We start from the raw sequence: 16875 nt of genomic DNA, 5'->3' as shown, positions 1-16875 counted from the left end.
GCAAGCACAGAGGTAGCGAAACCCAGCCCGTCGTCACGGAAAGGGCAGCACGAACCTTTGTCTGATGCGAGCCGGTTGGTTCACGAATGGGTACAGACACGCTTGCTCCGTACCCCTAGGCAAACAGCGGGCATGTAGTTAAGCGCCGGTCAGTCCCCCGGTGATTGGTCGCAGCGTAACACGTTGGCGCCTGAACTGCATGTCCCGTGTCGCTAGACTGGCAGATACTGTCCAATGGGCAGACGGAAACACAACAACCCATCTCGGGCGGAATGTCGTGCACTTATGCTAGCGGTGCTAAGGGTGGTCGGTCGACGGACATGGTCGTCTCGTCGGAGCATGCTGGCCCCGTCTCAGACTTGGTGGCTCTGTGAGCGGGCAGTGACGAAGGGGGGCGGCGGCCGACCTTGCGTACCTGTACGCGTATGGCCTTGTCGGGGACGGACTGCGGCGGCCTCGAACATGGCCCGCAAACCTACGTTTCAAGGCGTGCCATCGGGATGCCCATTTTCTCCCCGGCATCTTCCTCCTGTGTCCCTGATGAAGGAGCGTGGGAGATGGTTGAGCCGTCCTGTCTGCACTTGAGGCCTGAACTCAGTGGCTGAGATGTGGCTGATGGCTAGGCTGGGTCTCGGGTGTTGAGGCGGCGGCGGCTATGTATTCGTAGAATTCCTACGTCAGTGTGCAACTTGCCAGGGTTTAGCCGATATCAATTTGTCGTTTTGCTACATCTGTTCGAGGGGAGCAAAGTGCTCATCAACGCAACTAGCTGTGAAGAGGCGGGAACAAAAGGCAGGGTTTTCTCTTTTACGAATCGGGCTGTTTCGAAAACTGAAGGTATATATAGAGATATCAATTCTGTTACTTGCCGTAGGATGCTAATGCCACGGGTTACAATAAGAACCAGACTCTGGTATCTAGTCACATTACATAATCGGCCCTCCCCGTCCTTTTATTACGATCTAATACCTGTGCATCTATCGCCAAACATTCTGAAACCGTGTGCAGAGCAAGCAGTATTACGAGTTACAGCATCATTTCTATCCCAACGAATCAACGACTTAACGCCGGAATCCCTGAAGCCCAAAGGCCGATATAGCCCATCATGAAGCCCGTCGTCAGCGCCAGCACCGCATGGATGTGGTGCGTCTTCTCCCTTCCCCTTCCTCCATCCTCCGGGGCTTTCCAATGGAGCGCAGGCGCAGCGCGCAGCGCGCAGCAGCATTACTGACATTCCGAGGACATGGTAGCACCGTTCTCTCCTTCGTTGGAGTCATCACTCTCAGTTTCATTGCCTTCATGTATCAGATCGGCCACGAGGAGTTCACCGGCGGAATCAACGACCCGTCACCCGAGCAGGGAAAGAGACTTGCAAAGAGCGTCGGAGGTGCCGCCTTCTTGTACGCCGTACGTCGTCTACCAACCCCCCCCCCCCCCCCCCCCCCCTCCCAAAAAGACCGTCTTCATACGTCCGCCCTTCCTTTTTGTGCGTATATGTGTGTTGTGACTGACGTGCCTGTGCACAGATACTGTTCTTCGTCTGCCTCTGCCAGGGCTTCCACAACAAACGCGCGTCCGGACGAGGTTCCATTGCCCTATAGAAGCGGAGGCTTGAAGAGCTTCGGTACTCCGATTTCAATCTGTGGCTTCCTGCTATGGTTCTTAGCTCCCTGATGGTTTAGATTCCAAAGCAACTCCTATAACGCGAAGACCGGGATGGCATGGAGACCGTCCTCGCGCTCTTTATCCCTCTATCTCGACGGGACGAAAGGGGAGTCGCACAGGATCAGCAATGAAGAGGAGACCGGTTTCAGCGATACATCTAACTTGTTTACCTTGGGTTTTGTTTTCTCCCCTATTCTGTATGAACTACTGCTGGGAAGCGTGCGTGGTCGATTCATTGTTTTCTCTGTTTTGGCGATTTGTGCCAACAATGTAGTCACTATGTACTATTCACCTATTTACGACTAGTGCTAGTCCCTCTATGCCTGCCGTAGGTGGTGCGTTCGATAGTCACATCTGCGAATATCCGCAATGGTCTCCTGTCTGGTGTCGTTTCGAACCGAATCGTGTGTCGTTGAGCTGCGCTCGCTATATTGACGACCAGTGCCAAACGCCTGGGGGGCCGCGGCCCAAGCTATGCTCCGTCTCTGACCTCCTTCTCTTCTTCTCCCTTTCCACTCGCAGACAGCCGGTCAAGGAGAATGATCAATATCGGGAACGCCGAGGTCGACGTCTCCTGGTCTCCTAGGTGATATGCTCACCAGGACTTGTCTCCGTCCTTTCCCCACGGCTCGGTCAAGTCACGTGGACACCGATAGCTTTGCCTAAGGGACCTCACGAGCTCCATGGGGAGAGGCAGGCGTGCTCATCCGATAGTGCGACGTGCGTAGTGTTTCTGGCCTCCACGGACAGCTCGTGCGAGCGGTCACGTTCTCCACCGCAACGGCGGGCTTTTGATTGGGAGTGTGAGGACGAGCAAGAGCAGGCTGTTTGCCGTGTGCAGATTGGGTATACCGTGACTTTCGCAAGGATATTCATATGGGCATCCTTCTGGGCGGTGTTGGCGGTGAGGAATAAAACGTAGCGACGATGATATGTAGATGGCCCCATCGACGGCTGTTTGAAGATGTGATGCTGATGATGACATGAAGCGCCCCACCAAAGGAGAGACCGGGGGAGTGTCAGGGTGGGGAGCTTCCCTTGGTACATGTCCCACCACCTCAAACATACACATGTTCAACCAACAACTCCGACTTCTCTATCTCACCACCGCTAAAGTCGTACCTGTCTCTGTGTGTCCTCGTTCCACACCTATAAAAGAAAGGCTACAACGGGGTCCATACGCTCGTCACATCCCCGACCAGTGCCACCAATACCTCGGCCCAACCATCATCCCCTTCCCCACGGAATACTGCCCACCGCTGCCCTGATCTTGTCGCCAGTCGGGGAGAAGAGAGAGAGAGAAGAGGGGGGAGACATCTTGTCTCGGCCCAAAATTTTTGTCACAAGCGAGCACGCGACCTGCCTCTTCCCTTGTGGTCGCTCTCTCCGGGGGGAGCATCACGACGACCACCACCTAAACCCAAAGCGATAGCTGAGCAGCGGCGCCAAGTGTCATGGCTCGAGACCTGACTACTGGTGACCTCGTTCAGGTGGCTGGCGAGGAAGCACCAGCTCAACAGGAGGCAGGAGTGGACAAGCCGGGGGACAAGCCGGGGGACAAGCCGGGGGACACTGCGACCCAGCAGCAAGCACAGGAGGACACATTGATCCAAGTTCGAGAGAGCGACGACAAGAACAAGCCCGCGCCACCGGAGAAGCAGGATGCAGCGGCCGGCATCTTGTCTCCTGAGCAGCCGAGAAAGGAGCAGCAGCCCGGCCTCCCAGACCGCCTCGACGTTCCCGAACCATCCAACTACATCGACCCAACACCCCCGACCCCGACAGCCTCGCAGCCCCCCTCACGCACACCCTCCAACGCAACCCGCTCACACGATGCCGACGACGAAGGCCCCGGTGCCGGATCAGACGGCGGCGACGTCGATAAGAAAGATGCGACCGACGACGAGAATGCTACGCCCGGGTCGCAGTCGGAGATCCAGAGCATAATGGAGCAGTTCAGCGAGGTGGGCGCCGGCCCCGGTGTTGACGAGGTCATGAGCCCGCGCCTCGAGATCGCCTCGCCCAGGTTCAGCAACCTACCCACTGGGTCACAGCAGCAGCAGCAGCAACCTCCCCTTCCGCAGCACCCGCCTCGAAAATCCAGCCTCGAACCTCTGTCGACGGCAGCACCGCCGAATTCCTCCATCGTGCAACAGATGCAGAGCCTGAACCTGGTCGACCCAGCGACGGCGACCCCACAGAAGCAGCCGGGCGAGGAGGACGACCACCCGCCGCCGCCGGTGCCGCCCAAGGACGACGAGGTGCCGCTCGCATCGCCGCGGCCGCAGCTCGACCGGTCACCGACAGCCACATCGGAGCCGATGCCGCCGTCATCGCCGACGCTGCACCGGCGGCCGCCGCCGGAGCCGGAACCAGAGTCAACGCTGCCGTTCGACTTCCACCGGTTCCTGGAGCAGCTTCGCAACAAGAAGGCCGACCCGGTGGCGCGGTACCTCAAGTCTTTCCTGCAGGAGTTCGCCAAGAAGCAGTGGATGGTGCACGAGCAGGTCAAGATCATCAGCGACTTCCTCGCCTTCATCGCCAACAAGATGGCGCTGTGCGAGGTGTGGGCCGAGGTGCCGGACGCCGAGTTCGACAACGCGCGCGAGGGCATGGAGAAGCTCGTCATGAACAGGCTGTACTCGCAGACCTTCTCGCCCGCCATACCCGCCCCCAAACCCATACCCGGCGCCAAGCCGAAGAGGAGGGGGGCGGACCCCCCGCTGGGCCCCGGCCGGCACGGCCAGCACCAGGAGGACGTCGAGAGGGATGACATACTCACCCAGAAAATCAACATCTACGCCTGGGTCCGCGAGGAGCATCTCGACATCCCGCAGATCGGAGACTCTGGTCGGCGATTCCTCAAGCTAGCGCAGCAAGGTAAGGGAACATTGAGAGGGAAACAAGAGGGAGTTGCGAGTTGTGTGACTAACAAGGCGGGGTGCAGAGCTTCTCAAGATCAAATCGTATAGGGCACCGAGGGACAAGATAATCTGTGTGCTCAACTGCTGCAAAGTCATATTTGGTAGGTTCCTCTTGTTCCCGACCTCCCGCGGATGATGCGCGCCTGACTGGAAGGATACAGGTCTCCTCAAGCACAACAAGTCGGACTCGTCGGCCGACTCATTCATGCCCATGCTCATCTTTGTTGTTCTGCAATCCAACCCCGAGCATCTCGTCTCCAACGTGCAGTACATTCTGCGTTTCAGAAACCAGGAAAAGCTAGGAGGCGAAGCAGGCTACTACTTATCATCGCTGGTAAGTTTTCTTCTCTTTATATTCTCCGGCCTACATTATCTTTCTTTTCTTTCGTCTTTCACTACCCCTCCCCCCTCCTCCTCTCTCTGTCTCTCTATTTCTTCTGACCTTGTTGTACCCTTCCCGCCCCACTCACTCTGACATGAATCCGCAGATGGGCGCCGTCCAATTCATCGAGAGCATGGATCGTACGTCCCTGACCATCTCGGACGAGGATTTCGACAAGAACGTCGAGGCAGCCGTGTCGGCCATCGCCGAGCGTCACCAAGCTGCCAACCTCTCCCCCGCCATACGACAACAGTCGACCTTTGACGGTGGGAGCAGCAGACCTCAGCAGGGGTACCCAGCGCGGACGACATCCCTGGTCGACTCCGGCCCCTCGACCACCACCACCAGCAGTCCAGACGACTCGGTCCCCATGAGCGGTCTCTTCAAGACCATCCAGAAACCCCTATCTACAATCGGCCGCATCTTCGGCGAGGACTCTGCGGCCAGCAGTCCCGATGAAGACGACGATGACGACGACGACGAAGACGACGACGACGACGACGATGCTCGCCATCATGGCCTACCTCCCCCACCCATATCCAAGGAGGCCGGGGCAGGTGGAAGGCCATCGTCCCGCCACGACCTGTCGGCCGAGGAGGCTGCCGCTCGTCAAGCCAGCGCCGAGACGGCCGAGGCTCAGAGGCTACATCGTGCGGAGCACGCTAGCGTCGTCGAGACCCTGGCTGGCATGTTTCCCGATCTAGATAGGGATGTCATTTCTGATGTTGTCCATGAGAAAGAGGGGAGGTGTGTGTTTTTTTCTTTCTCTATTTTTTTTCTTGTCCTTTCTTCCCCCCCCCCTTTTTTTTCCCCCTTTCTTTCTTTTCTTTTCCCTCTTCTTCCTTTTTTTTTTTTTTTTTGAAATAGTTGGATGTGTTTCATACTAACTCAACCTAGGGTCGGTCTGGCCGTCGACGCCTGTCTCGCCCTGTCGAATTGATTAGCGCATCTATCGTATGCATAGAATGATACATGCTGAGTACCATGTTACTTTATTACACCTAGGTCGTCGTCATCATCCTAGGAAGCACACCCCCATCACCAAGGGTTCACACATTCCATATCTATCAGGAACAGTCTTCTTTTCTCGCTCCCCCCCCCCCCCAACCCTACATTTTCCATGTCCATTTACATCACAATCACCTCGTCTAGTTCGCTACAATTATACAAGGTCCAAAGGAGCATTCTTTCCCGAATACAATATCTAGGAAAAGAAGAAGGATTTTTTTTCCAAAAAAAAAAATTTAAAATTAAAAAAAAAAGAAAAGTCATCCGAGTACAATTATCAACGATACAATCACAGTACATTCCATCCAGGAAATAATCCGCCTAGGAATTTCAACAAGGTCAACCAAGTGCCCCTGATCGACCTGATTATATATACACTGCTTTTCTATATGTAAATCTTTAAAATGTGTAGCATGAATAAGTATGGCCAAAAATAGAATAAGGCTGAATGAGCCCCCCCCTCGGAAAAAAAGAAAAAAAAATGTAGATACAGAAAAGCTGGAGACAAAAAAAAAAGCACGTCTGATGAGACAGAAACGTCCACTTCAATATCCTGAATATCCTACACCTCGATATTGCTGCTGCTGCTGCTGCTGCACTCCCGGACCGACGCCGGGCCGCAGGTCGTTATCCGTCGTCGGCGTCATGGTACGGAAAAGTGGACCTCCCGAAGGCGCTACGGGTGTTGGGGTGTTGGTGCGGCGGTAGTCGTACGGCTCCTGCGCGGCCATGTAGTACTCGCGCGAAGCGGGACGCACGGGCGCCTTGTTGAGGGAGCTTATGCTCTCGCTGTCGTTCGACATCTTGCTCTTGTTGGTGGGGAAGCGCTCTAGCAGGAGTGAGTTGCGAGCGTCGAGGGGCGTCAGGTCGTCGGCGTCGGCAAACCTCCGCTTCTCTGCGTGGGTGTCAGCACTCCCGGATACTCACAGTTACGAAGAGGGAGGGAAGGGGGGGGGACAAGGCAACGTGGCAGTAGAAGGGAGAGGAGAGGAGAGGAGAGGAATGAAGGGGCCACGGAAAGAAAAAGAGAAGAGAAAAGAGAGTGTGGGTGTGGAGAGTGAACGTACCCATTTCCTTTCTGCGCTGACGGTGGGGATTCTTGCTGAAGCAAGCCTCCAATGCGTGCCAGGCGATGAGGATGACGAGGATGACGGTGAGGGTGGACTGCACGGCAATGAGGACGACGCCGGTGATGGTCTTGGTCGTCTGCTGGACGCCAAACTCCTCGACGAAGACGAGGATGCAGGCGACGGAGAGGAAGCGGACGACCTGGATGGTGATGTTGACGACGTTCCCGGAGCGGCGCTCGTAGGGCCTGCTCCAGAGGAGGAGCCCAAGCATGACGGCCTCGACGACGAACAGGGCAATGGTCTGGCCGCGGCCGGCGCCGTCCCCGGCTGCCAGCACGCACCCCTTGACGGCCATGTAGACGATGGCGGGGACGAAGAGCCACCAGTACTGCTTGCGGTAGGCGTCGTAGAAGAGCGAGTACTTGACCCACAGCTTCTTCTCCTCAAAGAGGGCGCTCGTGTCGCCCTCCTTGTTCCTGAGGGCGCGGGCCACGCTCCAGATCTTCCAGGAGAAGAAGGCGAGGATTCCGGTGAAGATGGCCAGCGTGACGGCGGCCAAGGTGACGGCGGCCCACGAGTCGCCGAGGGTGAACTGGAAGACGCAGTAGAGGACCCAGATGCCGTAGAGCAGCAGGATCAGCGTGGTGATGGTGCGGGCGATGGAGCCCCAGTAGTGGCGGCGGAAGCCCGACATGCTCTGGGGCAGGTTGCCGTACATGGCCCACAGCTCGAGGATGACCTTGAAGAGCAGCAGGAAGACGACGATGGCGGCGATGACGATGGCGACGATGAGCAGGGCCGTCATGAAGACGTCGGAACCGGGGACGCGCAGCTGGTTGGCGTAGGCCTTGAGGCCCGAGACGGTGGACTGGATGCCGCCTCCGCCACCGCCGCTCGAGTCGTCGGTCTCGAAGCCGAGGGCGCGCTCGGCCAGGAAGCTGAAGTGGTCAAAGGCGCGCTTGACGCGGCGCGTGCTTTGGTCGGCCAGGTCGTCGGTCGAGCCGTCGGGGAAGACGAGGGTGGCGTTCTTGAGGAAGGCGACGCTGTCGGTCGTCAGGTTGCCGCCGGTAGAGGCGCGGAACCTGTCGATGGCGGTGAGCACGGGGTCCCAGGGGACCAGACCGGTCGAGAAGGCAAAGTTCTTCGTGAAGCTGCGGTAGACGGGCGGGTAGCTGACGGAGAGCATGCCGTTCATGGCCATGCCCTGGAACCAGCCGACCATCTCGGTGAAGCCGGGGCTGGGGCTGACGGTGCCGACGCTGCCGGCGCTCAGGGAGCCTCCGCCGCCGGTGACTGCGGAGCCGACGGCGGACATGCCCGAGACGATGAGGCTGGCGCCCATGACGCCGGCGGCCACGTACGAGACGGCGGCGACGTCGGTCGTCTTGCCGTTCGTGACGTGGGACTGGACGCAGGCGATGTCCTCATCCGTATCGAGGGCCTTGAGCTTCATGGTGGCCTGGGCCGAGATGTCGGGGACCTGGAAGGCGATGGAGGGGACCAGGTCGGCGAATGAGGAAGGGATCTCCTGCTTGCCAAAGGCGGAGAAGTCGCCGGCGGGGACGGGGCATAGCCTCTCGACAAAGGTGGCATCGTCGCAGGGGTTGAAGGAGTTCTGGTAGATGGAGTTGCCGTAGGCCGTGACCTCGAGGTAGGCCTCCACCTTTTGCTGCTTGCTGCTGCTGCCGGCCAGGTCGAAGGTGATGGTCTTGTTGTCGTTGTTGTAGGCAATGTCGATCTTGCTGACCTTGATGATGCCGTCGCTGGCGCAGTTCATGAACCCGCTCGTCTTGAGGATGTCGTCAGCCACGGCGCCGGTGGCCAGCACGCAGACGGCGGCTGCTGCCAAGGATCGGAGGGAAGAGGGCCATGACGGTGCTCCCATGTTGATGTATCGTATCTGCTGTCCCGCGCGTGAGCGTCTATGTCGATCCGGTCTGTCAACCCCAAGCGGAACCCTCTTTCCGTCCGTCGTCCTGGTCCGTCGTCAATCTTCTTCTTGGGGAGGCGCCCCGAAGCGCCGGGGCGGGGGGGGGGGGGGGGGGGGGGGGGGGGGGGGGGGGGGGGGGGGGGGAATGTGGGAGCGTTGGACTTGAGCTCAACCTTCTGCTGCTGTTCAAGGCCGGTTGTGCTGTATATCGAGAGTTCAGAGGGAAAGAAGAGAAGAGACGAAAAGGGAAAACAAAGGAAAGGAAAGCGAAGAAGAGAGAAGGTAGAAGAGGAAAAGGAGAGGAGAGAGAAAAAATGAGCAGAAAAAGAAAAGGAACAAGAAACAGAACAAACAAACAGAAAAGTAGGAGAAAAAAAAAAGGGAGATTCGAGTTGTGAAGGCGAAAGATGCTGGACCTGCCAGATGAAAAATGTGGTCGTTGGTGTCGTAGTCGTCAAGGGGGGGGTGTAGACAAAAATAGACGTATAGTCAGTCGTATAGTCGTATATCAAGTGATAATCAAAAGAAGCACACAAGAAAACAGGCTCTGCCCGAATGAGAAGGAAGAGAAGGGGGGGGGAGAGAGAAAAAAAAAGGAGATTGACGGTTCGTAAAAGCCGGGATAAAAAAAGAACACGCAACCCAAGGCACTTGCCGAGCGAGAGAGAGAGAGAGAGAGAGAGGGAGAGAGAAGGAGAAGAGGAAGGAGGACAGAAAGAAGAGAAAGAAGAGAATACGAGATACAAAAGGGAAAGGAAAGAAAGGCATAAGAAATATGTCCCACGTCATGTATAAAAGCGATGGGGCGGTGTTTGTTGACCATTGACTTACATGGGATGGGGAAAAAAGGGGGGGAAGGAGGCATGGAGGTGGTTCCTGCCCCACCACGCTTTTTTCTCTCTTCACCCACACAAGACAAGAACAAGACAAAAAAGACGGACAGCAGAGCAGGTACGGCCGCCGCAGGAGTGATCAATAGATAGGTGTCAAATAATAAAAATAATAACATCATCCTTCTTATCAAATATCAGATAATATGGAGTGGCAATACAAGGTGAGCGGAGATTGAGATTGGTAAAACTTGGGTACAGGTGCTCGCATGCTCTTCTTCCCATCCATCCTTCTCGGATAATACAAATCACCTCCCCCAACTCATATCCTCTCTATCCTGATACAGCTATCTCGATAGGCCACGCTCGCTGGTCAGTGGTCGGTGGACACCTGTACCCGATACATGGATGCATGCTTGGCCTCGACCTCAAACCGTGAGATGCTGCATACCCGCCGTGATACTCGTACGAGCAATATGATGTAATATACGAGTATGCTATAATCATGCTGGTACACTCCTACCGTCCGTATGCAGATGCAGGGACAGGCACAGGCGACGGAGACAGACTGGGGGGGCGTTGCATCTTCCCGTACGATCATTGAACACACGTCTCTGATATGTCTAGCCAACGACCACCGCTCTCATCTGCTCCTCGAGCATGGTCGGATACGGCCGTATACGTATATCACACGTATTACGTGTACGGGTATGTGCCCATATACGTATCCCACCCCGTAGTCCCGTACTGAAGAGAGAGAGAGAGAGAAACTTCCCGAGTGCTCCGCGTGATGGTCAAACTTCCTGGCCAGCTTAATTGCCGGCTCTCATCACTCTGATACATCCTATGTGTGGGAACTACACCAAACAACCTGGCAGCTGGGTCAAACCCTGCATCCTTCAACCTGCCCGTGCAACTAACCTAAACCTTCCATCGAACCCCCTGCGTAGAGTCCGACTCTAGCGTATAGTTCTTTTCTCATGTGTCCGTACATGATCCGTATTATACTCGTACATGACAAGGAAAAAGAAGAAGAAGAAAGGTTGGGGGGGGGGGGGGGGGAGGGGCGCGGGAGGGAACCCATCCATGGGGAGGGAGGCCTGAACCATCCACCCCTGGACACTCGCTTACAGCCTGCAAGCCTGCAAGCCTACAAGCCTGCAAGCCTACAAGCCTACAAGCCTACAAGCCTACGACCCACCACAGTCAGATCGTTTCCAAGCTCAACCGCCGGGCACTGAAGGACGGTTCCACACCACCGGCCTCAGCTTGATGACGCTCTGAAACAGTTCAACTCCCCAACTCTCCACTTGACCTCGATGTTCTGTCTCTGAATACTCAACACTGGAACCGGTGCGAGTACGGTATCAGTCTAGAGACCTACACTGTACGGTGTGCGGAGTAAACAAGCGACACAGAAAGAGAGACGATGCAGAATACTAAAAACACTTTTGCAATCTGTACAGAGCAGACTGCTGTAGCATCTCTCGAGTCCCGACTTCTTTTCCGTACATTCCTTTTTTTTCTTCCCCTTCTCATCTGTACACGCACAAAGCACAGATTACAGATTACAATGCTATCGAGTACCTCACTCCACGCTCGTATACGAGAAGAAAGCTCACAGCACTCCGTCATTATTCCCAGCACTCAGCCGCCACAATCCAGAAAACAAACCCCATGCTACGTGTTACATAGCAATCTGTGTTCATTCCCACCCCCACCCCTCAATCGCAACCACCACTCACATCCACTCCCCCCTCCCCAAGGGCCCCACCCTCCCCAGGGGCCTCCCCTCCCTCCCCCTTCCCTCGGACCATCGCTCCCAAAGACAGCAATCGACCGACACGCACAACACATACACAGCGTCTCACCACAGCTACTCTGCTACTCCGTACGCCCCTAAGCAGGCAGCATGTACTCACATACCGTACCGTTCGATACCCAGACTACGTACAGTGCTCGTATGCAGCATGGTACGCGATGATGTACTCATACTCACCTGCTCGCCCATCTATCTATATATACTCATACTCATCCATACTCGTACACCGTCGTGATCAACCTCAATCCCCGTAACCATCCATCTACATATACAGACCACCCAGCATCATGCTTGAATACCAGCAACTTTTCAGTCGTGACAGGAAGAAAAACACGGCCAGTGCTCCCGAGGACGATGACCATCTCTCCTGTAAGCAGATGACAACTTGAGGGGGAACATATACATATATATATATATATATATATATACATACTCCGTATATATATACTCCGTATAATATCCATTCCAAATCCTAAATAATCCCAAATAATCCCCCAGAAATACATTTGTCCCGTATATCCTTCCCAATCAAGGGAATATTATCGTGATGCTAATGCTATAAACTGTCCAGCTCTTTCTCTTTTTTTTTTTTCTTTCTCTTTCTGTTATTCTTATTTTATCCCTTAGGGTATATTCGGCCGTCAATCGTCGTCGTCGTCGTCGTCATCATTGTACTGCTACTATTACTGCTACAACTCCGCAGTAGTAGTCATGCCTCCTCTTTACCGTACTACTCACCCGAGTAAAATCCTCCGTACCCATCCCCACTAAACCCATACCCACCCCTGCCCTCCCAGTCCACTCGTTCCTGCTGCTGTGGGGGGCTGTACGGTGATACGGAACCTGCCTGCCCGTTGGTGTTGATGCTCGTGCCGTCAAAGGAGCTCGCCGTCCCCACAGCCATGCCCGGCATAGCCAGAGCGCCGTTCGCATAACTTACACCCCCCGTCCCCATCGTCGACCCTGCCATAACCGACCCGCCCACAAGTCCGAGGTCGCTGCCGTCGTCCAGCAGCCTAGGGAAGGCTTCCAGAGCACCGTTGTCACTCTGCTGCTGGTGAATCTCCTCAGGCTGCTGCTGATGCTGATGCCGGTGATTCTGGTAGTGTCGGTGCTGATCTCCTCCCGCCGCCGCCGCATACATGACAGGTCTCGGCTCATAGCCCTGTGAGTAGGGGCCCATGGCGTTCGTCATGTCCACCTGGCCGAATCCGTCCTGGCCCATCGACGCCATCGTCTGCTGCCGCTGCTGCTGCATGCCGTGAGCTGTCACCCCGTCGCCGCCGCCGCTATAGAAGCCACCTCGACCACCACCTCGACCGTTGAACTGCTGTCGTCGCTGCGCCTGCTGGTGGCTCGGCGCGAGTTGACCTGGGTATGCACCGTATGCTGCCATCCTTGTGCCGCCGTTTCCGTTGTAATGAATGCCCATGGATCCCGCGGGCACCGTGCCAAAGTCGCCTCCAACCATCCCTAGTTGGTGCTCCTGCACCTGCCCAGGTTGAAAGCTGTTGCTGTTGAGGGGTAGGGGGAAGGCCGTCTGGTTCCGCGCCGGAGGGTCTTGCACGGGGCTGATGATGGTGTCGGCATCCATCTCTCGGGCCTTGGCCTCGACAAGGCGGAGCACCGGCAGCGACAGCTGCTCCATGTGCTTGGCCAGGTGCACCATCAGCTTCTTCCACGTGGGTAGCGACCTTCCGCAGAACCGGCACGGCTCGTCCTGCGGCTGCTGCTTGCTGTTTGCGTGGCACTCTTCGACCTTGCTCCACGTGGGGTCGGCGCCCCCAGACTTTTTGATGGCCGCCTTGGTCTTGACCCTGGGCTCGAGGAACTTGTGCTCGCGCACCAGGTGCTGGAGGAAGTTATCGCGCCTGTAACACGTATGACGGCACTCGTCCACGTTGCACGTCCACCATTCGAGGTGCCGATGTCCCTCGTTCTCGTGGCGCACCCAGTCGGCTTTACGCTTAAACGACTTGGCGTCCCGGCACCCGTCCCACGTACACGTAAACGGCATCACGTCCTCGTGGACGTGCTTGGTCCAGTCCGATGGCTTGGTAAACTTCTTGCGCGTGTAGCACAGCTGGCACTCGAACTCCGCCGGTAGCCGCCGCGTCGGAGGCATGGGGACGTCTTGCGGGAAGCTGTCCGGGCTGATAGCTCCATCACCCGACCCGGCGCCCTCGTCGTCCTCGTCGTCCTCGGCCATCAGACGGGTGGCGACAGGGTCCAAGCCCTTGGCCTCGCCCTTGGAATCCAGCACGTTGGCCTGGCCACCCATGGCCATGCAGAGCGGTCCGCATGGACAGTTGGCGCCGAGGCCTAGGTGCTTGACCCGATGGTTGAGCAGGGATTTATACCTGACGATTTGATGATGCGCGAGGCGCTCCACCAGGTAGTTGTGCCGCGGGTCCATGTTGGGGTTGACCAGGCGCACGTATTCCTGGAAACCAGCGTTATTGGGTGTGACGGTGTCGATGAGGTTAGCCTTGCCCGCATGGCCTATGCCGCCGTCGTCGTGACCTTCGTCGTCGTCGTCGTCGTCGTCGTCGTCGTCGTCGGCAGGCTCCTGCTTGGTGGCGATGGGGACGGGCGATTTGGTCAGTGCAGCAACGGGAAGTCCGCCGTTGGCCTTGAGCATGCCGAGGATGTTGGGGTGTGATTCGGTTCTTTGGTGCGCAGCTGTGGGTTTGGGGACGTCGGACCTGCTACGCGGCCGCTGCAGCGGCTTATCCACCTTGAGGCTCTGCATGAAGCCCTTGGGCGACACCATCGAGACGGCGCCGACCGAGCTTTTCCTGGCATGGGTGTGGCCGATGGAGGCGGCACTGCTCCCCGCCGACACAAGCGCTGTGATGCTCGGCGTCGCCTTCCTGCCCCAGCTCGAGGTGCGATCAGGAGGCGCCAGGTGCGGCGAGCCGGAGGCGGCACCGCCGTCGCGCCTATCGGCGACCCCATCGCTAGGGCTGCTACCGTTGCCGTTGCCGTCGTCGCTAGCATTGCTAGCACCGCTGTTGCGACGCTTGCGCATGTTGCCGATGCTAGATCGGCGGACGAAACCGCGGAGGTCCTTGAAGAGACCGCCCGACTCTTGATTCTTGCTGATTGACAGCTTCTTGAGTATGTTGCCGCTGAGGACGCCCTCCAAGTCGGCCGTGCTCTGGATGCTCCGGCGGCGGGTACCCCAGGTGGCCTGCCGTGAGATGATGGATCGGTTGTCGAGCTGCAGACGTTGCCAGTGCTCAATGGCGGCTTGGGAGGTGGCTGGCTGGTTTACGCCGGGGCGCTGATCGCGCATGATGTGCGGGAACATGGGCGCGTCTCCCCAGTTCCTGTCGCGAGCAAGGATAACACGGTCCTGATCGTTCATGGGACCGGTCCCCCCGTCGACAGCGTAGTAAGTCTGGCCAGGTATATTGCGGTTCTCGGTAGTGTCCCCGAGCGGGATCTCCCCAGGCGGGATACCGTCGTCGCTGCCCGCGACCTGGAGCTCAAAGGTCTCGGAGCCAGTCTTTGCGTGCGGCACCGACGGCTCGTCGAAATTGTCGGACAGCCACCTGCCGACCTCGACATTGCGCTCATCCGAGCGGCGCCGACGGGCAAGCTCGTTAGCGCTAGGTATCTCATCCGATAGACGCTCTGCGGGACCGAGACCGGCCAGGCCGGTGTGCAGGTTCTGGTGCCACCTTCCGGCCGAGTCCCGCTTCTGAGCCTCGGACGAGATGAGGTCACCGGCCGACTCGATGCCGCCACGAGGCGACTCGTCGGCCTCGTCGTGGTAAATTTCCAGCGAGCGCTCAGCAGTGCGGGTGACGGCCTCGTCGTGGTCTTGGTCCCAGACCGACACGGTCACACGTGGACTCCGAGCGGCGTGCACGGTCATGGCAGCTGGCGCCAACCCGTCCTCGCTGCTGTGGGCACTGGTGTGGGCGCTGCTACTCTGGCTGGGGGTGAGCTGAGACGGCTGATTGGACAGAGAAGGCTCGGGGCCGGTGGTGAATGGCCTCTGTAGTTCCTGCGGGGAGATGGAGGGGGTTAGATGGACCTGCCGGAGGGATAGTGCGGCGGCAGCTCTATGTTCGCCGTGGGGGGAGGGCAGCTGAACGGGGGCAGCCTGCTCGGGCGTCAGGGGGTATAGAGAGCTGGCAGTGTCATATCCTCCGAGGTGCGATGGCGAGAGCCAGGCGGCTTGCTCCTCGTCGTTGCCGAGCATAGCACCGAAGAAGGGGTCCTGGTCAAGCTCGAGGTCGCTGTAGGAGGTGAGGGCGGAGCTAGGCGTCTCAAAGTGGTTGGCGGTGTTTGGCGACAGTGCTGCGTCGCCTTGGAAGACGGGTGAGGCAGCCGAGGTGGTGGTGGTGTTGGCGGCGGCGGCAGAGGGAGGGGAGGCAGATGTGCGATGGTTGTGTGGGTTGGGGGCGTCAATGTCGGGGAAGGGAAAGGCCAGAGTCGATGACATGTTGACCGTTGGCTCGGTAAGGCGAGACGGCGAGACGGCGAGACGGCGAGACTATGAGTGTGTGAGGGGGGCTCTGCTGTCTATAAATGATGGTGGGACGGAGGATTGAGGCGACCCGCCTCGTTCTTCTCGTTGCTCACGGTCTGTGCGGATGGTAGATAGTGTGAGGAAGAGAGGTAGGGAAGGATCAGAGACGAGAGTGATCGTAGCAGCCGGGTGGTGGGGAGCAGATCAAGGTCGTCGCGTGGGCGCGGAAAATAGAGCGCTCGGAGGAGTCAGAATGGATCCGCCTCGGCGCAAATAAGCTACAGGAATCCAGGGGCTCAGCCGAGGGTTGTGACCGTGTGGTGCATATGTGAGAGAGAGAGAGAGTCGCTTTCTACCGGGTACAGGCAAGTATGTGCGGTACCCTCTATGAGATGACTGAACTGTGAGATCACTGAGCCGTGCGCATAGCTCGCTGGGCAGATTTGGAGATGATGGGGGGGAGAGCGGCGGGTAAGAAGTTCTCGGGGGACAAGGCGGAGTGGGGTGCATAGGCAGGGAATCTGGTGGTGGTACTCATACGAGTATTATAGCCGACCGACAGAGTGGCGGGAGGACGGTAAGGCTGAGAAGATGAATGGTATGCCTAGCCGTAGGTAAGAGGGTATGTTGTAGAAAAAGAAGAGAGAGATGGAGAGAGAAGAGGGAGATGGGTTGGAGAGAAAGAGCTGTTGGTTGTGATAAAGTGTACCGGAGTACACAGAAGCCAGGGACTCAAAGAGGAGTACTCCATACGAGTAGCA

At 57.4% G+C, this 16875-nt stretch overlaps 4 protein-coding genes across 4 annotated transcripts; 2 read left to right on the top strand and 2 right to left on the bottom strand.

Moving 5' to 3' along the window:
- Positions 1-1105: 1105 nt before the first annotated feature.
- GMORB2_5639 (uncharacterized protein) lies at positions 1106-1601 on the top strand (the record flags this gene model as incomplete). Its single annotated transcript, XM_035467609.1, has 3 exons — positions 1106-1143; positions 1287-1407; positions 1527-1601. 3 exons carry the CDS (start codon positions 1106-1108, stop codon positions 1599-1601), a joined length of 234 nt encoding a protein of 77 aa, XP_035322575.1.
- A 1518-nt stretch (positions 1602-3119) lies between these two features.
- On the top strand, positions 3120-5911 carry GMORB2_5638 (Rab5 GDP/GTP exchange factor; the record flags this gene model as incomplete). Its single annotated transcript, XM_035467608.1, has 5 exons — positions 3120-4545; positions 4613-4690; positions 4751-4923; positions 5078-5718; positions 5869-5911. The coding sequence occupies 5 exons, from the start codon at positions 3120-3122 to the stop codon at positions 5909-5911; spliced, it is 2361 nt and encodes a 786-aa protein (XP_035322574.1).
- A 613-nt stretch (positions 5912-6524) lies between these two features.
- Positions 6525-8934, bottom strand: GMORB2_5637 (Transient receptor potential (TRP) ion channel; the record flags this gene model as incomplete). The annotated part of the gene is made up of 2 exons (XM_035467607.1): positions 6525-6874; positions 7047-8934. The coding sequence occupies 2 exons, from the start codon at positions 8932-8934 to the stop codon at positions 6525-6527; spliced, it is 2238 nt and encodes a 745-aa protein (XP_035322573.1).
- Positions 8935-12361: 3427 nt separating this feature from the next.
- GMORB2_5636 (ZnF C2H2) lies at positions 12362-16087 on the bottom strand (the record flags this gene model as incomplete). The annotated part of the gene is made up of 1 exon (XM_035467606.1): positions 12362-16087. The coding sequence occupies one exon, from the start codon at positions 16085-16087 to the stop codon at positions 12362-12364; it is 3726 nt and encodes a 1241-aa protein (XP_035322572.1).
- Positions 16088-16875: the final 788 nt, after the last annotated feature.

This window comes from Geosmithia morbida (genome assembly GCF_012550715.1).
Source record: "Geosmithia morbida isolate 1262 chromosome Unknown scaffold_4, whole genome shotgun sequence".
Lineage (NCBI taxonomy): Eukaryota > Fungi > Ascomycota > Sordariomycetes > Hypocreales > Bionectriaceae > Geosmithia > Geosmithia morbida.
Note: the sequence above shows the minus strand (reverse complement) of the source record. Positions and strands in the feature narration are given on the sequence as shown.